The sequence below is a fragment of the Pelodiscus sinensis genome, chromosome 21, assembly GCF_049634645.1.
Source record: "Pelodiscus sinensis isolate JC-2024 chromosome 21, ASM4963464v1, whole genome shotgun sequence".
Taxonomy (NCBI): domain Eukaryota; kingdom Metazoa; phylum Chordata; order Testudines; family Trionychidae; genus Pelodiscus; species Pelodiscus sinensis.
Window position 1 is genome coordinate 14,733,679 of NC_134731.1, and position 21,644 is coordinate 14,755,322.

General features: G+C 48.9%; 1 protein-coding gene across 2 annotated transcripts in view; it reads right to left on the reverse strand.

Moving 5' to 3' along the window:
• SMTNL2 (smoothelin like 2) overlaps window positions 1–14,228 on the reverse strand; it is an 81,415-nt gene extending 67,187 nt beyond the window's left edge. For both annotated transcript variants that reach the window (XM_006113292.2, XM_006113291.2), the window contains exon 1: window positions 13,809–14,228. In XM_006113292.2, the coding sequence (XP_006113354.2) occupies window positions 13,809–14,228 (420 nt within the window). The remainder of the gene's footprint in view (window positions 1–13,808) is intronic.
• Between the last annotated feature and the right edge of the window lie 7,416 nt (window positions 14,229–21,644).

Sequence of the window (21,644 nt, forward strand, 5' to 3'; positions counted from 1 at the left end):
TTTGCCATTCATGGTGGTGGCAGGAACGCATCCACTGCGAATGGCGACGGTTTATGGCGAGTGCTGTATAGAGCACTCCTGCAACAACACCAACGATAGCAAAACACTGCGGACTTAATCAATGCAGGTCCTGTCCCGCCTGGTACGTGGCACCACAGTGCCCACTGATCCTGTCTGTTCTGGTGAGTGTTCAAAGCACTGAACACTTCGTAGGAGGTGCTCAGTGGATTACAAAATCGGTCCCTATGCGGTTAAATGCACCTAACCGTGCGCAAGGGAGGAAGACCAGAGGTCAAATATGTACTGCAGTGATGGGCCATAATCCCTCAAAACAAAATTAGAATACAAAGGTGGTCACTAGCAGGGCTTCAGGAGGCTAGTGCCAGCCTCGCTAAACAGCTGACCTCACAGTGCCCTCTATATTATGATCCAGCAGACCAGGCAGCCGTGCTTTATTCCAAGGTGGCAGAGCAACTGTGCTTGCCTAGTGTACTTACACAGTAAGCCTGGGCCCACTTCTCCTGCTGCAGGCGCTAAACCCAAACCTGGTATTGTTTGCATGTGGCCTTTCTGCAGTGGAATATTCCGTTTACAGCCTTATCAGAAAACCTGCATTCGCTCAGCAGGTTCTCCCCCCTCTGCCTAATCAGTGCAATAAATCTCCCTACCCAGCAGACCTAAAAAGACATTACTCCCAAGCTGTTGTAAAACCCATGGAGGGAGTCACGTCTGCCTTTCTTCCCTATTCCAGAGACTCTCGTGTCCAGTTAGGGTAAAATTCAGCCTGGCAAAATGGGCTCAGAAGTGGCTCTCTGTGCCACTTATGCCCACCTAAAGGGCAGCCTGCATGGGGGGTAAGCACAAAGGAATCTTTAAAGCTCTAGTAACACGCTCTGGGTTGGCTGCAAAGGAGCTGGTGCCACGCACAAGCTGGGAACAGATCAGGTGCATTGCAATCCACAACCTTAGGGGTCAAGTAGCCCAAAGCCCCGCACCTAGCGACAGTTCTTCTACTAGGGATGTTAGCAAACATTTATTTTTGTAAATGTGTAACTGCTGAATTTTTCAGCGGTTACATGTTTACACATGGTGGGGAAGGGCAGGTGGGAACGGTGCTTGTGGGGAGCTGGCTTTTAAGCTGGCTGTCCATGAGCACCGGCTCCCATCTGTCCCCTGCCACCTCTGATATAGAGGCACGAGTGTAGGAAGTGCGGGGGGAGAGCCGGTGGGCTCGTGGAGCCGATATGCACAGGAAGCCAGCTTGAAAGCTGGCTTCCAGTGTGTACCAGCTCCCGTCTGCCCTCCCAGGTGAAACCTTGCCTTATGGCTGGTCCCTCCCCCCCCCCCCCCCCAAAAAAGAAAATAATAAAACCTCTCACAAGTTAGTAATAATCGGCCATATGTCCCAGGCAAAAAGGGAGTCTTCAACACCCCTCCTGCAGTTAGTTAAAATTTGGAATACCTTATTTTTATTGCATTTGTAGCCCAGTTCATGACTTTGCATGACTTGCATACATCCTATATTCCTGTCAGATAAGAGGATACATTTGCATGCTAGGACTTGTAAGTGTGTGTGTAGTTATTTATGCCATATAGTAGCAAATAAATTCCTCAATTCTTCTGTACTCAGATGATCACAACTGCCTAAAACCCAGCATGTGTTTTTCTGTTTCAGACATTTTCTCATCCAATGTGACCTTTACAGCAAACTAGATTGCAAGTGACCTTTTTTGCTTCCCATTCTGATTTCCTGAAGGCTTCCACAGGGGAAAACAGACAGTATTAGGGAAAGCAAAAGAAGCGTGTACTGCAGAGAAAGACATCAAACATGTTAAGCATGTCAAAAGAAGGAACGGTATTTCTTTTATATCGTTGAGTATTGGGGTTTGACAGGTCTTTGGCATCTCATTAAATATGTCATTTTTAGTCACTATTTATACTCTTCAAGTCCTAAATCACAAGTACACTTTCACAATTATGTGGTAAAACAAGGGTTGGGAATCTCAGGCCCGCGGCTTGCCTTCATCTGACCCACGAAGCTTGGGGCTCCGCCCTCTCTGGGCGGAGCCAGCACTGGCACTTCAACCCCGTGGCGAGTCTCCGAGCATCAATGCCCCCTCGTGTGACTGAAGTGCGAGCACCAGCTTCCTGCTGCAAGGAGAGAGTCCCAAGCCTCATGGGCCGAACCAACACGGGACACATCCAGCCCACAGACTGCCTGGCGGGGGGGAGAAAGCGGCTCTGTGGGCTGATGCTCCCCCTCCCCTCCGGCTGGGGGAATGGCAGTACAAGGAAGCAATGTTCCTGCACTCGCTTGCAGGCTCCACCCCACCATTCCCATTGGCTGGGAATCGAGGCCAATGGGAGTGGTGGGGTGGAGGGGGGGCAGTGCCTGCAAGTTCAGGCCAGTGAGAAGCCACCTATGCCCCCCAACCAGGATCTGTGCCAGGTAGGTGGCCCAATCCCCTGCCCCCTCCCACCTAGATCCTGCACCCTCAGGCCGCTCCTGAACCCCACCTCTTGCCCAGAACCCACACTGCCATTTTCAGCTCACTCCCAGGTAGCTCCCCCTCTCAGACCAAATCCCTCATTTTTAACCCCACAAAATCTACTCGTCCCAGGCTCCCATAGGAGTCAATTTGGCACAGAGGGTAAACCCTGAGCCTTGCCTCTCACCAGCTTGGGGCTGGAGCCTGAGGGGAGTGTCCTTTTTTCTGTAAGTAAATGGCCCCCAACCCAAAAAAGTTCCCCACCCCTGGAGTAAAACAAGGGTCACAATATCGCAGCTGAGCTCTCACTTCACTTTCTTCTTATCTCTCACTGGCAGGGGACGCCCGAACCCTTACACAGGTGGGTGCATGGCTGCAGGGGCAGCCTGTCCATATAGGTGAACTAGGCAGTCACCTAGGGCGTCAAGTTAAATGGGGTGCCAAATGGTGGTGCAATATCATTCAGGGGTTTGGAGGCGGGGGCGCCGATTGCATGGTTCACCTAGGGCGCCAGTTGCTAGCAGTTAGTCTAGGGCCGCCCCTGCATGACTGACAAATATTCTGAGGAAAAGTCTGGAAGGTTCCGTTGGAGGATCAGTTTCACTTTCTCTGCATAGCCTAAATATGCGAATGGATTTGTGCCTGGTGCGCAGGGGAAGTCAATTATAACTAAGTGCAGCAAGAAGACTTGTGGTGAAAGAAAGCCAAGTGCTTACAAGTGACTCCTGTAGAAATTAGGGATGTAAGCAACTAGTCGACTACCCAATAAGCATAAGCTTCCCCCCCTTGCTGCCTTAAAAGTCAGTTTCCCCCAGCACCATCTCCACAGGGGGAGGCAGGGGATGCAGAGGCGCAGTGGGGAAACAGAACCGAGTGAAGATTCCAGTAGTCTCCGCTTGCGCTGGGTCCTGACTGCTGTGCCTCTGCCTTTGAAATGTAGAAAGGTGGCTCTTACTACATTTAAAAGGCATAGGCGCAGCTGGGATAGTGAGCAACCCCCTTATCGATTAATTGAGTAGTCGATGGAAATTCCATCGACTGCTCCATTCGCTGATTAATTGAAATTTAACATCCCTAGGGCTGTGTCCAGACTCAGGGGTTTTTTCGAAAAAAGTAGCCTTTTTTCGAAAAAACTTCCCCTGCGTCTAGACTGCAGCCGCGTTCATTCGAAATTAAATCGAAAGAACGCGGCTTTTCTTTCGACGGCGGTAAACCTAATTTCACGAGGAAGAACGCCTTTTTTCGAAAGTGCTCTTTCGAAAAAAGGCGTTCTTGAATGCAAACGGGTTTTTCGAAAGAGAGCATCCAGACTGCCTGGGTGCTCTCTTTCGAAAAAGCGGCTTGCAGTCTAGATGCTCTCTTTCGAAAGAGGCTTTTTCAAAAGTATCTTTCGAAAAAGCCTCTTTCGAAAGAGGCTTGCAGTCTAGACATAGCCTAGTAGAGACAGCTGGAAAAATCTCCAGTACCACCAAGTTTCAAATTAAAGTTAAAGTTTTAAAAAAATGACATGGGAAATATTGTGAAATAATTCAAATGGAAACCCTGGCTTTGATTCAATTATCAGATGTTTGGGGTTTTTCCCCCTTCTTTGCCAGAGTGGATCAGACTTTGGACCCATCTAACCCAAGACACACGGTCAGAGGAAGGAAGATTTAAGAACCCCTGAGTTGGTAGACGGGATAATCTGCCCCCACTCTTCGAATGAATGCCTGGAATCTTTCACTTTTCTCTTTTGCTTTTTTCCTCTCCAAATTTTCAAAACTTCCTCGGCTTCTGAAAAGCTAGAGTTACGTAGTTTCACTTTTCTCTTTACTCTGTCACTTATACATTTTATTGTACTGGAGGGCAGGAAAGGAGGAACACATTCAAAAAAAATTTTTTTTTAAGTTTGGGTTGCAGAAAAGTCTTAACATTTTTCAGTGGAAAGTTGTGGTTTAGATAAAATTGCGGGGGAGAGAGGGGAGTTGGCAGGAAACTGTCTTGGTTGAAAAATTTCAACTAGCTTTTAAATGTTGCCTGACTCCACAATGGGGAGTGGGGAACCAACATCTGAAGGTGACAGACATGGTCTCACTGAAGAAGGGGTCTAACAAGTTCAGACCTTAATTTGAACTTTGGGAGTTTGTCAAGCTAGAGCTGAACTTCCCCTAAATTCACAGGTTTACAGCCCTGTTGAGATAAAGTGGCGGGTTCTTCTGTTGATCCACTTTGTAACATGTCCAGCACAGAATTCCTATTGAATGGCTGTGGTAGGTGTTACTCATTTACTCCACCTGGGAGGCAAGATAGACTCTAAGGCATGGGTTCCCAAACTGCGGGGCGTGAAGAAATTCCAGGGGGGGTGCGAGGTGACTCAGCCCTCCCCCCCCCCCCCATCAAGTTTTGCTGCCTCGGTCAGTTCCTTTTTTTTTTTTTTTGCTCAACAAGTTTTGCTGCTATTTTTTTGGTGGGGGTGCATGAGGGTTTTTCAAAAATCAAAAAGGGGGGTGTGATGCTGAAAAGTTTGGGAACCACTGCTCTAAGGACTCCCCAGGTCAGACTAAGTACAGGCAGTCCCCGGGTTACGTACAAGATAGGGACTGTAGGTTTGTTCTTAAGTTGATTTGTATGTAAGTCGGAACTGGTACATATTGTAGGGGAAACTCTAGCCAAACATTTCTCCAGAGCTCAGTTTTATTCTCCCACACCTCACTTCCCTCGGTCCTTTATTCTCAAGCTGAGGTGTCTGCTGAGAAAAGCCGCTCCTCGTCTCCCTGGTCTGCTGGGGGGAAGCAGCTAGTGCGGGGTTGCCTCACCCTGTTTGTAAGTAGGGATCCGATGTAAGTCGGATCCATGTAACCCGGGGACTGCCTGTACAGCCTAGTTTTCTTCCCATATTTTCTCCAGCCACTGTCAAGGTCCCCAGCAGAGGGCTGTGTTTGGGCAGGTGATGGGCTAAAGCAAGGGAAAGGACTGCCATCCAGAAGAGGTTTTGTGCAGGCTTCTCTTTCTTGCTTATATGGACACAATCATGATGACGACCTCCTGCAGTGTGTGCTTTTACATGCTGGAATCTGAAACTGAATGCGTACACCTCTGTTTGGTATCCACTATAAGAGAGCAACCAAAAATCGCCAGTGTTCCCTGAGAACTGAGCACTTGCATAGCCAGAAATTCCATTGCTGCCCAGCTCATTAACAAAACACACACAGCCAGCAGCATGTGTTTCTATTGGTGGTGCACATTTGCACATGCCTCAGTGCCCAGAACAAAATTTATTCTGCACATGAATTAAAAAAGTAGAGGGAATATTGAAAATCACTACAAATACGAGTGCTTCAGTGGTACTACATGTTTGCTCTGTTTGAATAGGGAGGTTTCCAGTCCAAGAAACCTTATTCCTTCGTTTGAATAATCATATTGGCCTGGAAGCCCCTAAATTGGACAGAGTCCTGTTAGGCCAGCTTTTCAAACACAGGATCCATATTAAACTTTTCATTCACATGTAGAAAGTTGTGTCTCTTACCCCCTCCCCCATCTCCCAACTGCGCTAGTGAATGAAATCACAGAGGATCAATCTCGGTCCTCTAGGTTGAGCCTCTCTAATCTGCCACTCTCTCGTCCAGCAACGTCCATGATCTGGCATGATTTTAGATAGCCAGATGACCACTTGTCATGGGGTTGGCTACATTTCCAACAGTCCCATAAAGTTTGTTTAGTTGCCAGTCCTGCCTCTCAGCATTCTGTAGGGGTGTAAAATTTCGATTAATTGGCTAATCAAATAGTCGATGCAATTTGCAAAGGGCACCTCCACCTCTGAAGTGTAGCAACAGCCCTGGGGCTGTTGCTACACTTCGAAGGTGAAAGCGTTGCATGGAGTATAAGGCCAGCAGGGGATTCAAGCAGTCCCCCGCCGACCCCGTGCTCCCCGTGGTGTTTCAGAGCAAACAGGGTCAGGATTTCACCTAGTTTATACTACACCTAGTGTGACTACAGCTAACATAAGCCACCCCCTTAATCTTGCTAGTGTCACTAAAAATGAGCAATGTGATTGCATCGCCACGGATGCTGGCACAGACTATAGAAGCTCACCTAGAGCCTTGGGTACTTACTTGTGTTGCATGCCTGCCAGGACTCCAGGCTGTGGCAGCTTCGCTACTATTTTTAGCTGCACTGGCTTGTGTGTGCCTACACCAGCTGCAGTTGCAGCGCTGAACGCACTGTGGACATACCAAAAGAGGGGAGCTACAGGAGGGACCCTTTCGGAGGCAAAGTGCTGACATGCGCTCCTCCCAGACTCATGTTTGTCTCAGGTGATGTGCAGGCTTAAAATGAAATAGACCCTTAAAAATTACTTTCAGCAATTGGTATTCTCCAGCTATCCCCCAACCCCACAAGACTTCAGCAGCCAGCGTGTGCTACAGAAATACACCAGACATGCTCCTCCCTGCACAAGTCAAAGCCATCAATCATTCTAATGTAAATGCAATACTTTTTGTTGTCTTTTTGAGCTACTCAAGGTAGCTCCAGCTGTAAGTGCTTTCTCACCTCTCCCCAAGGGACCTGCAAAGCCAGCTGCTCTGAATGACATCACTGGTAACCGGGACTGACAGCTCAGGCCAAGAGCTGTCTGAAACATAGTACAGAACCAGTGACCCGTGGCAAGCTGAAGCTGAGAAAGCCAGCCCCATTTTCATAGCACTAGCAGCATGCACTGCTGATTAACATGCTGGGAGTGGGGAAACTCTATACTACTGTATGGAAGCACAAGACTCTTACGCCATCTTCTTTGGAAGATACAGAATGATGGGTCTGACCTTGCATTTTGGCGTGGCTCAGTGGGTTAAATGCGATTCTCAAATGCATGTGGCAAAATAAAGAGCCACCCGAAGAGAGTCGTGAGATGCAGGGATGTAAGTGACTGACTAGTCAACTCTCTGATAAGCAAAACCTTATTGGATAGTCCACACTAGTCGACCAGTTGCTCTCTTCCCCTTTCTGCCTCTATCAGAAGAGGCAGCAATTGGGGGAAGAGGAGGAGGTGCTGGGGGAAGCCAGTTTAAAAGCCATGGCTCCCCAGCTCCAGCTCCGTGGGAGGGGGCAGGGGCACAGCAACCGTGTTCCAACTTTGAAATGTACAAGAGCCCCTGTGGGGACTCTTGTACATTTCAAAGCAGAAGCACCAGCGAGGGACTCTCCACTGGCTCCAGGCAGTATTTCAATTTTTGAAATGCACAAGAGTCCCTGCTGGGGTTATTGTACATATCAAAGGTAGAACGCCGTGCTAGACCTTATCGACTAATCGAATAGTCCATGGAAATCCCATCGACTATTCGATTAGTTTATTAATTGAAATTTAACATCCCCAGTGAGATGCCTTGGGAAGAATACATCAATCGGCAAAATAAGCAGAATGGGCTTTTTTCTGCCAGGCAACTTACTAAAGAGGGGGAAGGAGAGCTGCAACAGAGATCAATGAATTACTCAGGGCCCTGGGCTAGGATTTGGGAGCCATAGCCCTGCCATTAGGCTTTTTGGGCAACTTTATTTGTCTCGGTTTTGTTCCTCTAAACCAGGGGTCTCCAAACTTTTCAGCCCGAGGGCCGCATTAACTATCAAACAGAAGTTCGGGGGCCGCTTTCACGACGGGGAATTTCAGTTGCCTATTGCGCCCTCTGTCGCAGCGCGGCCGGTACTCTGACCATGCACTCCCTCCAGTGCTGAAGGGGAGGGAAAGGGGGGCCCGGGCCCACCCTCACTCACGGGCCCCAGCCCAGGGCCCTAAGGACACGGAACCAGCTGGCTCTGGTCCGGCTGACGGGGCTCCTGCCGTAACTCGTCAGCCCGCCAACTCTAACGAGTTCTGCCCTGGGCTGCTTCCTTTCTCTCCTCGTGTGACCCTCTACCTCCCCCCACCGTGGGGCGGTCACCTTTGATTCGTCCGTCAGGCTGACGGTCGTATATCCAGACGCCCACCCCTCCCGCCGGGGCTGGTCCTGCCGTCTGGGTGGCCGTCGGGTCTGGACTCCTGAGAAGGGGGGGGGGGGGGCTTTTCCCCCTGCTCTCCCCTTCCTCTGCACGCTGTCCTCCCCTCCTGCTTGCCACCGCTCACTCCTTCCCCCCCCCCGGGCGGAAGGGGTCACCTTTTTAAAGTTCCCGCCGGGGTTCACGTTCCCCCGCACGTCGCCAGGCGGGCGTTACCACCACCGCCCATCCTGCCCCCTGATTGGCCGGCTGCCCTGTCAGTCTGGGCGGGGGAACGCCGCCCGTGCTAACCCCCGCCCCCTGCGCCGTTTGCCGCCACGCGGCCGCATGTCAGCAGAGCGGCCCGCTTCTCCTGCCCTGGCGCGGCGTGAGTACACGCCGCACACCCCTGACAGGGCCCCCCCCCCCGCGGCAAGAAGGGCCCGTTCGGCGGCGCCCCAGGGACGGGCGGGGGTCGCCTCGTCACACCAGCACACGGAAGGCGGGGCCAGACAAAAAGGTCTCCACGGGCCGGATGAGAGGGCCTCGCGGGCCGCATCCGGCCCGCGGGCCGTAGTTTGGAGACCCCTGCTCTAAACCATGGGCGGGGAATCTTTTTTGTCAAGGGCCACTGACCCACAGAAAAAAATCAGTTGGGGGCCGCACGCAAATGAGAAACAAAAAAGCTCCAAACCCTCACAGACGTGGCCCCGACTAAGGAGAAATATACTCCCTGAATTCCCTTCGCATACTAGATCCTAGCGGGGCCCATTCTAGGAATGTTAAATTTCAATGAATCAGCGAATTTCAATCAACAACTCGATTAGTCAATTAGGAATTTCATCAACTACTCGATTGGTCAATAAGGGGGTGCTTGCTATCCCGCTGTGCCTCTCCCTTTGAAATGTATAAGAGCCGCAGGTGGCTCCTGTACATTTCAAAGGGAGAAAGGCAGCAGGAACCGCGCTGCAGGATCAAAGCAGTCCTCACTGGAGCAGGTTCCCCTCTGTGCCTCGCCCTTTGAAATGTACAAGAACTGCAGGCAGCTCTTGTACATTTCAAAGGGAGATGACCAGCAATCAGGCCGCTTGCTCCTTTCCCCACTGCCCCCCCTTGGAGACAGTGCTGGAGGAACCAACTTTTAAATTGGCTCCCCCAAGCACCGGTTCATGCTCCCTGCTGTCTCTCTCTGACAGAGGCAGCAAGGGGCAGGGAAGTGACTAGTTGAATTCCTACTCAACTACCTGATAAGCATTTGCTTATTGGGTAGTTGACTAGTCGCTTACATCCCTAGCCCAGTCTAGTAGATTTTGTGCTCCGGCCCCACAATGGAGCAGTGGTGCCTGGAGCACCAGCACAGGCTCCTCAATGCTGAGGGACAGCCCTGAGTCTCAGGGACCAGATCCAGACAAGCCAGGGGCTGCATCTGGCCCCCACATCTGAGGTTCCCCACCTCTGCTCTAAACTGTAACCTCTTTGGGACAGAGGCTGTCCCTTACTGCATGTGTATATACACTACTTAGCACAAGGGGGCCCTGCTTGACCTGCTTGTATTCATAAGTGCTGCGCAGGCCCACGGAAATGGGGGGGGGGAGGGAAAGAAGGGAGCAACTGCCCTGGCAACTCAAAGGATCCAGGGTTCCCAACCATTGCTACTACAAGCCCCACCACCCTTGGCCCTTTACATTGCTGGTGGAGCACTGAGCATCTTGGAGGGCTAGAGGGAGGGGGCGGTGCCAGGGGCGGCCTGTGACTATAGGCCGACTCGGCTGTCGCCTAGGGCACCGCCTTCAGTGGTGCCCGATGATGATGTCACGGGGCGCCCGATGATGACATCGCCCCATTGATGACCGATTGACGGCTGTGCAGGTGGGGGCGCCGATCGCGCATTCTGCCTGGGGCGCCAGCTGCCGCAGCCCGCCTTGGGCCACTCCTGGGTGTGGCGCATTCCCGCAAGCACAGAGAGCTGGCTGCTCTTAGCCAAGCCCCTTCCACCTGAGGCCCTGCCCCTTTTTAGCAAGCAGAACCAGTGTCCCCTCCCCAAGTTGCTTAGGGGCCTGGGAAGTCTGTCAGCCCCCCGCTGTCATGACAGATGTGCCTAATAGTAGTGACACAAAAAAAATGCAGTATTTGAGTTCTGCAGAACTGTGTTCCAAAAGCATGGTGGCCCCATGGTACTGTGGATCCACAGTAGCTATTAACATCATAGATATACAAAAGATCATGTTCATACATGACTGCATGCAAAGCCATTTTTGCTTCAGAATGAACCCATTTTTGCTTTTTAAATCATCCTTGTTCTTTAGTGAATTGTGAAAGTGTTCTAACTTTAATTCATAATGCACAGGAAAATATTTTTTGTTCTTTTTACTTTGTTAGGCATGTTTTGCTCCTTTCTATCAAGTATTTCTTTCCTGAATGAAGAAAATTCTTCAATCTAAATTTCCTGCCATCCCCAATTTCAAAAAATGAGGAGCCTGAGGCAGAGAGTAGCTAGTGTCAGCACACAAAATCCATTGACCACGGAAGTGAAATATTTTTTCTGACTTCAGTGGGCATGGTCTGTTTATAGCCCCATTACCAGTATCTGAGCACTTTACAATCTTTATATTGTCCCTCACAATATTGCTCTGAGGTAGGAAAGAGCTGCTATTCCAGGTGTACAGATGAGGGATTAAATGACTTGCTCAGGGTCAAAAAGGAAGACGATGGCAGAGGAATGACTTAAGCCCAAGTAGATTCAGTCCTAGAATAGCATCCGACTCACTGAACTATTCTTTTTCTCTGAACTATTCTCATCGTTATTGTGTGCAGGACTGAAGGAGAAATGCAGGCCTTAGTAATACAGACAAAACAGATAGCAGTATATCAATTCTGGAGGTGAAGTCAGTGAAGCCAGAATTTCACACGAGGTGTTATGTCCCAAAGTAACAGTAGTACTTGTAAGTTTAAAAAAAATTAACTACCCCTAACTATTTTCTATTAGATTGTATCATAGTGCATGAAATAATTCATGGACATAAGTCAGATTCATCCCTTGTGAACTGGAGATTATCTCCACTTGACTCAACACCAAATTATGCATTGCAACATGTTAATTTCCAGAAGTAAAAAGGAAACATTTCTCATCTTAATGGAGCTGTAACTAGAACATATATTCTGTGCTATCAGGGCAATTATACTCTACTTGACACCACGCTGTGCCTCCTGGCAGCACACTTGAATCTGCTGCATGTGGATCTTTTCATTAGCAAATGGCCCTGAGACTTTTTAAAATTGGTAACACTGCCAGTGAGAAACAATGTACGGAGGTTTGTTTTGTTTTATGTGCAAGTCTTTTGATACCTGAAGTTTCACGCTGGAGTCATATTGATCCTATCTCAGCCATCCTTTTAAGAAAAGGAAGCGTCTTGCTCCCATGTACTGAAAACAGGAGCCAAGTGTTCAAAAAGATGGGAAAAAGCCCATTTAATTTTTTTTAATATTGTGATTCTTTGAGAATGGGAGGTGGTAATACTGCACTTACACGATCTTTCTGGTCTATAGTCCTGACCTGAAATCCTCTGGCTTTAGTAGAAAGAGTCCCATTGACTTGAGTGTGTTTTTGAATCAGGTGTGATCTTTGTTACCTATGTACCACAGGCCAAATTCTTAAGCACTTACCTAGTCTGTAATAAAACTTGCCCTATTTTCAATAAGCCATTTCCCAAAGGGTCGAGTAAAGCCTCACAATGCAGTTAGCGGCAGCAACTGTCCAAGTGGCTTGCGGGCCCTATGTGACAGCATGACGTGAGTTATTTGATCCTGAGTGTTCTAAAGCAGGCAGTGAGAGTGAAGAGAGAGCTGATCTTCCTCGGGTCATCGTTTGGAAGATTGTGGCAAATGAAACTGCCCCATAAAACAATCTTGGCTCAACTCAGTCCAGATCAGTCACTTGATATCCAGCTTACCCTGCAGAGCAATCTGACACCTGCCCCATGGTCAAGCTCTTTAAGAGCTCTGAACTGTTCATATTTCAAGGGCCGGAGGCTGGGGTTACAACTGACTCATGCATTGATCCAGAGCTTCAGTTACCTTAAAACTGTTTTGTGCTTCTCCACTGCCTTATACTTACCATCCCTAGCCCCTGTATAATCTATCGGGCATACGGTGATCCTCTGGCAGTTGTCGGGGGGCCCTGATGGGCCAAGAAAGGTGTTCATTGATTGACTACCACCTCTCCATGGTAGGGGCTGTCCCTGCCCCTCTGTTCTTTGTACAGCAATAAATAATTTGCCTGGATATCATGTTTCCTCCAGAGTTCCTTCTGGGCTCTGTGGGGTTTCCATGTACTAAGCTACAGGCTACTGACACAGCACTTCTATCCGCTCTTGCAAGTTTCTGAGCTTGGAACACAGCCTGACTTCCTTCTCTAGGCTGGGCCTATTCTCAGAGCCATACCCCTGTCCTACAAGGGGGGGGGGGGCAGGGAATCTTCTCTCCCCCCCCCCCCCCACCTTTCTGGAGAACACTCAATCACCCCTGGCAGGGAGGAATTCTATTGTTGCTCATAAAGAGGCTACTGAAGAAAGGGAGCACACTACACAGTTTCCTTGGGCAGGGATTCCTCTGGGGCCAAGCTTGAGAGCCCTAGGTATATAGTCATGTTTTTCCAATTTCTCATTCATGCAATCCCCAGGGGAGCTGATTCAATGGAGCTATATCAGTTTATAGCCTCTGGGGACCTGGCCCTACATGCCTAAAGACCAATACATGTTTAAATGCTTCAAGGAAGAAACTAGCAGAAATAAAAACAATCCTTAGATGGAGCTTTTGTTTAGAGAGACAACAGGCAATAACATCATCAGATTTCAAATGGGGTTGTGGAGCCAGAATCTTTGCACTACTTTTAACCTGTCACTGCCACCAGCTGATTTTAATAAAGGAAGTGAAATCTCCGATCAGGCCCAGTTCACAGACTAGCCCATGTATCAAATGTTCTGTTCAAAGCAATCGGATAGGGGAACTGAGGCTTTTGAAAATTCCTAGGTTAGTCCCTCCTGTACAGGGCTGCTTCCTGGTTTGGGATAGGTGCCTAAGCTCCACCCCCAGCACCCTGCAGGGCCCAGACACCAATGTTCCCTCTAACTTCTTCCATCAAGTGGAATACATTTTGTTCTGTGCACCGAGGCATGTGTGGATGTGCACCACCAATCACATGATGCCGGCTGTGCATGCTCCAGTAATCAGCTGGGCAGCATTTTAATCTCTCCAGGGTGGCCACCCAAGAGCCCAGCTTACAGGGAACACTGCCAGACAACCCAAAGCGTATCATCTTTCACCAGAAGACCTCCCCCGCCCCCCCAGCACAACTTCCCGGCCCTCGGCTGTGCTTACCTGGCTCTTGCCAGTCATGGATAAGGTGGCATGGCTGGAGAACCTGGCCAGCTTTGTGCCAGCCCCAGGAGAGCTGGGTCCCCTAGGGGGGCTCCCCCCGGCTGCCCCGCACTCCGCAGCCCAGCCGGCCGGCAGCCCAGCCGACCTGCTGAGGGCTTCCACCTGCTTGGCCAAGCGCTCCACCTGAGCTCGCAGCCGCTGGTTCTCCTGCTGCAGCTCCGCGACGGTGCGGGTCAGCGGGCTGGCGAGGCGCAGCACCTCCTCCACCTGCCGGTCCACCCCCTGCTTGAAGACCTGGATGTCCACGTGGATCTCCCGCACGGCGCCCCGCAGCGTGTCCTCGTAGCGCCCCAGCGCCTCGCACACGCTCTGCGCGTCCTGGCTGCTGAGGTCCGCGATGTCGCTGGCCACCGTGTCCATGGTGGGCTGGGCGCGGTCGCTCCGCCCGGGCACCGCTCCCTGCACCCGGGTGAGGAAGGCAGCAAGCCGGCCCCGGGTACCGAGGCCACTGATGTCAGGCAAGCCCCCTCCGCCTGCTGGCGGGCCCCGCTCGCTGCCCCGGGCTTGCTCCGCCCTGCGCGCCTGGGCTCGGCTCCGGGGGCGCACTGGGGCGCCGGAGGCAGCTGGAGCCCTGCGAAAGGCGGGAGGGCGAAGCTGCCTGAGCCGGCCCCCGCCCTGCCCTGCGCGCGTCTCTCTCCGGCTCCTCCAAGGAGGCGATGCAATTTCAGGAGGGGACAGTGGGGAGGGGAGACGGAGGAGCCGCGGAGATGCGGCGGGGTGGGGAGGGGACGAGAGGGGCAGGGCTGCTGGGGGGGAGGGGCTAGGACTGAGGGGGAGTCCGAGGGAGGGCTGAGCAGGGGGGTTGCATAGCTGGTCTTTCCTGTTGCTTGGATGCGCTGCCAAGGTAAACACGCCTTATCGCTCCCCGGGGAGCCGGCGGCAAAGGGCGAGGGGGCTGGACGCTGGGAGAGGAAAGACAATACCCGCTCTCCCTCCCCCTCGCGTTTGGGTCCATACTCGCACAGACCTGCTCCCACCCAGACGCAGCTGCATGCTTGCACCCCTAGAGCCACGCGCTTACCAGTGCACAGCCGGGGACTCGTGGTGTGGGCAGGGCACGCAGGTGTTTCACACAGAGAGCATGTTCTGGCAGAGCTAGGTGTGAGGCACCCACACCCTGTATGTGTTCATGTAGTTTTGCTATTTACTCTCTGTGGAAGTTGGCCTGAACCTTCCTTTCCCCCCCCCCCCCATCTCTCTCTTTCCTCTTGTACTTGTGTGAACACCCCCTTTTTCTCTCCTCTGTCCCTTTTGTGGGAAGAAGAGGCCCAGTTCACAGCTGTGAGCCAACCCTACAAGCAAATGCCAATGACCTCTAAGACCATCCTTGCTTTCTTGCCATAGAAAGGGGTCAGCGCTCAACAGTTGTCCCGACAGGCAGCTGCAGCAGCAGCTGTAAGATGGTGGGGTCAGAATGAGCTGCAAACTGAGTTAAACATTGCCTTGATGTACCGCCCAGCATGAGATTGCATTATAGGGTTGCCAGACGGTTTCAACAAAAATACTGGACACTCTTGACATTACATCACAATCTACATTGCATCTTATTTAGAAAAAAATGGACAGTTATATTTTTGCATTTTCTCAATTTGTTTCCCAGATAGAAAGCTCAAATACTGAGCTGTCTGGTTCACAACTGGACACCTGGCAACCCTAGTTGCAATGCTAGTGAAACAGGGCAGATCTGGGGCTACACCAGGCCAAATTTATCCCTGGAGTAGCTTCCCCAAAGACAATCACCACTCCAGAAATGGGCTCCTCACGGTGTTGCCATCTCTCAGGTTTAAGATTCTTTATGGTTTTCTCCAACCCCTTGGCAGTAGAATTAGACTATTAGCTGGGTCATCAGCTTTCATATTTTGAAAGTAGTTTTCTACCCCTCATAGTTGCAGAGAAAAGCTTGACAGCGTGACCTCAGCATGTGCCGAATAAAAAGGAGGAAAATAAAATCTCTCTCCCATTCGCTTTTAAAATATTGTTATTTTTAAGTCAGTTCTTGTGATTTTTGAAGGGGGGAGTTAGACTCTTTTTTTCTTACTGAAAATCTGAACTTTCAGTAAAAATAAAAAAACTAATTCAGCCAAAACCTGAAAGTTATAATTTTGAAGGCACTGGGCTTTTCAACAACAAAAATCAGAAACATTAAAAGGAAGGTACACACCTTTTTATTTAAAGAAAATCATTTAATTGAAAGCTCAATTTTCAGTTAAAAAAATAGAATTTTTTCAACTAGCCCTAAAAAGCAGCATTTATCTGCTCCAAGAAAATCCACTTCTTTTGGTGTGTCTGGATCCAGACAAGTAAGTTATAACAACATCATAATGTCATTTATAAAAGCACTTCTCTCCTTGTTAATGCATGTGGAACATTGCACAGTGCAGTAACTACAACAATGGAGAGGGAGAGCCTTCCAGATTTTTGGACCAAATTAAAATCCAATTTCAAAGTCTCTTTCTCTCTTAGGATGAGGGCCACATTGGATACATCTAGGCTGTGTCTACACTGCACCCCTTTTCCGGAAAAGGGGTGCAGTGTAGACACAGCCAAAGACTACAGGCTTTTGTCAACAGAAGTTTTGTCAACAGATACTGTCAACAAAGCTTCTGTCGACAAAGAGCATCTAGACTACATCCAGTTCTGTCGACAAAGCAAGCTGCTTTGTTGACATGACAGGGTAGATGCAATAACACCTTCTGTCGACAGACTTCTGTCGACAAAAGGCATTATTCCTTGTAGAATGAGGTTTTCAGCTGTCGACAAAACTGCTGAGTTCTGTCAACATTATGTTGACAGAACTCAGCAGCAGTGTAGACGCAGTTTTGTCGACAAAACCCTGTAGTCTAGACACACCCTTACTGTTCATTTCAGACATTTATATCATACCCAGCTTTTCACCCAGCCTTATGAAAAACACGGTGCTAGTCCAAAACTGCAGTTTACATGATCACAGTTGTTTGGACCATTATCCTAGAATGGTGGTGTATTTTCTGTAAGGATTTTGCTGCATTTCTGAATCACCTAGCACAATAGCATCTAGGCATCAGTGTGATTCTAATACACCCAGTGTAGCTGGAGCCTTGGGCATGTTCTAACTTAAAGAGAGGTCCTGCTCTGACAAGTGACTCTGAAACTGGCATCATGGACATTACTGTATCTCAGGCTCCAGATCCAATGTGGTCAGCTTTCAGTTTATATTTGTTTAGATCTGTTTAATAACTGCCAGTCCAGCAAACTCTGCCTGGGCTCTGAGAATCAAGTCATTCCACCTTGCTCATTAGCAGCAGTGGGTCTTGCAAGCCCAATTATGTCCTCATAGACAGCTGCCAAAGCCCATTGCCATCAGTGTCCTTGCAAAGGTGTTCATGATGGGAACCCGGCCCACAGTTCTGTCACTGCTGAATAAAGCAGGATGTTACCTGTATTTGTTTCTGATTATATGCCCATGCTGTGCAAACCCACATCTGCACCTGGCAACGCTTATACCACAATGGATTTGATTTGCAGTGTAATGTTCTGTGGGATCAGGACCTCAATTACTTTCTGTCACTGCAGACTGTAGTGCTAGTAATGAGACCATATTGCCTGCAAAGCAAGACTGCTTCTGTGCACGCCGAGAACAAGAGCGTCGGTTGCAAAGGGGATTCACTTGCATGCATGTGAAATTTGTCATTTAATTTTAATATTGTGGCAACCTTGGGGCACCTTCTGGGAATCTAAAGTTTCCTTAGAGCCGAGTCCTGTAAACTTTAGTCCAATGATGCACCCTTATTCATATAAACAACATGCATGTAAATAATCCCATTGTAAACAGATGTCTTCCTATAAGGGTTATTTGCCTGAGTGTTGCAGATTGCTTGATATTCCCTTAATGTTTGACAGGAGAGTTCACCAGATTTAAATATATTCTCCCCCTCCCCCAATACAATATCATCTTTCATCAATAGATCCATATTGTATTTCAATGTAGCACTTTTGGCTACTGGACTATCACTTTTAAGTGCAGAATGTAAACACAAAGTTCTTAAGAGCCTTGCATAGATCCTTTGAAAAAAAAATCTCTCTCATGATTGGGAGACAGGAAGGAATGCTGCATTACCTAATCTATTAAATGTTCCAACAGTTATTTCATGTTAAAGCTTAATGCCAAATTTTTTGTGCGTGCATGTGTTTTTGTACAAACCTATATAGCTATTTTGGCACATCTATGTTGAGCCATTGCCATATTTTTTTCCAGTGTTTGGAATCATTGATATCAACACTGCTAAAGTGCAACAATGTTAGACAAAAATAGCTTTATTTGCAACTATAAATCTTGAAAATTTCTCCTTGAGGTTTGAGAGTGAAAATCTGGCACATCCCCCCCAGCCATGAGATCATCCAAATTAAACTTAATCCAATCAATTAACTCCTACCCCCGTAAATGCTGTCAGTAAATGTAAATCCAAGTGCTATCAATTGACTTACATTCTTGGGTTATTTGGTAGTATGATAAAATAAGCTGTTATTCAATCAGCAGTGTAACATGGAGCTAAAACAAATATTAAGTCAGTGTTCACTGGCAAGGAGAAATTCTGCAGTGATTCAGATGTTCCCTTTAACGTTGAAACTTGAGTTGGGGATATGTTGAAAGAAAAAAAATTGATTGTTATGGGATCTGTGTACTCATGCTTTAGTTCCAGTTCATGCTGCGTAACTGCTTATCATAATATTTTGGTACTGTATTCGGCATTTTGGATTGATGCTGGGTGAGGGTATAATTGGGACCCTATGCATGCATAGTGTACCTTACAATTTGTAGGGCGTGGTCAGCTATATGTGGTCAGATATACTTGAGGCAGAATACAATGCTGAGGTGCAACAACGCAATTTGTTTGGGGATTTCAGACACCAGTCGATCCTTGTATTCCTGATTTCAGCACCATGTGTGAACTGATACAGTATATATCCATCCAATCCAGTGGAACTTTGCTGATGTACCCCAGCTGAGAATCTGGCCATGCATAGGGTGGCCAGGTCTCCGGTATTGGCCCCAACTGTCCGGTATTTGCAGCCTCTGTCTGGTAAAAAAAACCCAGAAAATATCGGACATGTGAAATGTCCGGTATTTTGTCAGACGGAAGGCCACTTGGGACATTCTTCCCTTGCTGCATCTGGTGGGGGCAGGAGGGAGCGAGGGGATTTAAAGGCGCAGTGCCTTTTTTCTTTTTGTGTGGGTTGTGTTTTGGGTGTTTTGGGGTTTTTTTGTCTTGTCTCAACCAATTTTTTCCTGCTATGTTTGGTATTTTTTGTGAACCCTAGCCCATACATGTTTACCAATTACTCTGAGCATTATTGGAGTACGTCTGGCATCTGATTCTGGTCCCATGCTTGTTTCAAACCAGCTTAACTCCTGTGATTTCAAGAGAAACATTCCTAATGTACTGTGGTGTAAGTGAGATGAGAATCAGGCCTTTTGTTTTAAAGGAGCTTAGTCTGAGGCCTCCTACATGAGTTACTCCTGCTCTAGAGCCGGGAAGGTCTCAGTTCTGTCTGAAGTGCAGGGTGGGCAGCTCAGAGGCTGCAACTCTCGGTTTGTTTTCATTGTGAATGTGGCAGCACAACAAAGGGTTAATGAGAAGGCTCCCAGCCTTGGTCACGGATCTTCATGGGCTGCAGGTCTGTTTTCTCTCACCAGGTTTATGTCAGCGCGTGCAGTGACATCATGCTGCTTATCTCCCTCGGAACAGGCCGCAGTTCCACCGGGACCGTCCTCTGCTCCTTCCTGTGCATCTCCAGAGTCAGCGTTTGCTGTTGTAGCACCAGAATTTCTCCTGAGCAGTCCTCAGATTGTATTAATACCCTGCAGGGCCGACTCAAGAGGCCGTCCCTCCCCCAGTGCCCCTGCTACAAGGCACGGTCAACCCGCCCTCCTCTGCAGGCCCTGTCTCTGCTCTGTCCCTTCCCCAAGTCTTACCTCTACTCTGTCCCTGCTCTGTCCCATGCCCCCTCCCCTGAGCAACACGGCCTGTGGGCAGTTACAGGAGCCTGGTGCAGGGAGATGCCTGCTGTTCCCCCTAACCAGGCCCCTGCAATCTCCCAGGTCCCTCCCATCCATAGGATGGTTGGGGCAGCCACCACGGAGGCCCCAAAAGCACAGAGGCCCCAAAAGCAGAGGGGCTAAGCCAGTCACTGTGATTAGTCCTATGGACGGGGCAGCTCTGAGACCCTTATTCAGTAAGACGCTCCGAACAGGCAGTCTGTAGCACGCCCCTGGGGACTTTGCCAGATCAGGACCTAGATTTGTACCAAAAATGCACATAGTAACTGACTTGGATTTTGGGGTGGGAAAACGGGAAGAGGATTTACTCATCAGTTATAGCCACCTCATTAAAAGTGGTTGCATGACTTTGACTCAGGACATAATTTTGCTACAGTTAACTATTACAGTATGGCCCAGCGTCTGCACAGGACAACAGCAGTGTAATTAAACTCCAGAGTGACTCCCTCAATTTCCATGACTTGCTCCAGATTACTGCTGAGATGAGAGTGTTGTTCTTGTCTCACGTTACCAAAGTAACCTTTGAGAAGACTGTCTGCTCCATCTGTATCTAGCCGCAGCTATTCTAACTCACGGCTAGTTGGGCTTAAAGTAGAAAGTAGGGTTGATCTAAAGTTGGTGGCGTTGCACTCACAGTGGTCAGATTAGCTCCAAGGGCTTGACTAGTCTGCTATCACACCCGTTTAAATCCGGAATAATTCTATGAAGTCAGTGGCTTTATAGTAGCACCAGGCCCCAAGAATCTAACAGAGAGGTGTAATCTGTTGTCTTGAGCACCGGGCTCTGGGGTAGGACAGAACTGGGCTCTTCTGCCCTCTTATGGGATCTTGGGAAAGTCATTTAACCATGGAAATTAATTATACTGACTTGGCATTTAATGGTTTTGGGGAAGTAATTAGTTAATGGGCTGGACCCTCAGCTGGATTAGGTGAGCTGATGTACCAGCTAAGGCTCTGACTCAGTAGGTTTGAAGCGTTGTATCAGAGAGACTTAAGTTCCTTCAGTGCCCTCAACACCGATTCTTTACAGGGTATTGGGAGGATGACAGGTTATTTTGCAAGACGTCTTTTGTTGCTCCACAATATTGTTCAAATCTTACTGTGATACAGCTGGCCAATGTAATGTTGTCCAGCTTACTCAATTAGTTCTTTAATACCCAAGTATTGACTCGCTGTCTTTTAAAAATAGTTTGAGAGGGAGGAAGGAAGGAAGGGCTTGGGCTCTCCTAGTAAAGGCATTACCATGTGTACTGAAGGATTCGTACTCTGCATTGTCCTGTCCTCTAACCTCTGTGTTTTCACAAAACTTCCACATCCTGACAGTTGGTTTTCCCCCCAAGAGTCCAGAAAATGAGATTTGTAGGTCCATGATGAAGACATTACTTAGAACAAGTGGAAGAGTGGAGAGAGGCTTGGACAAGGAATAGCTCAAGTTCCAGTGACTTGTTCCTAGAAAACCCCAAACTTTGAGCTGAATATTAGGCCCTGTGATGGATAGGAGGCGTGCTGGCCAGCATTCGGTGACTAAAGGGTTAAACCCAGGTAGTTAGGGGGTGTTGGCAGGAAGCCAGAAGAACCAATGGAACACAGTGCTGAAATTGCTTGCTGTTTCTTTTTGTGTGTTTTTAAGCCAGGAGTTGGGAGAAACAGGATGATTTAAATCCAGGCAGGACTACCATGCCTCCAAGGCAAGGGTGGGCAAAAAGGGCTCTGTGGGCTGGATCTAGCCCACCAAGCGGG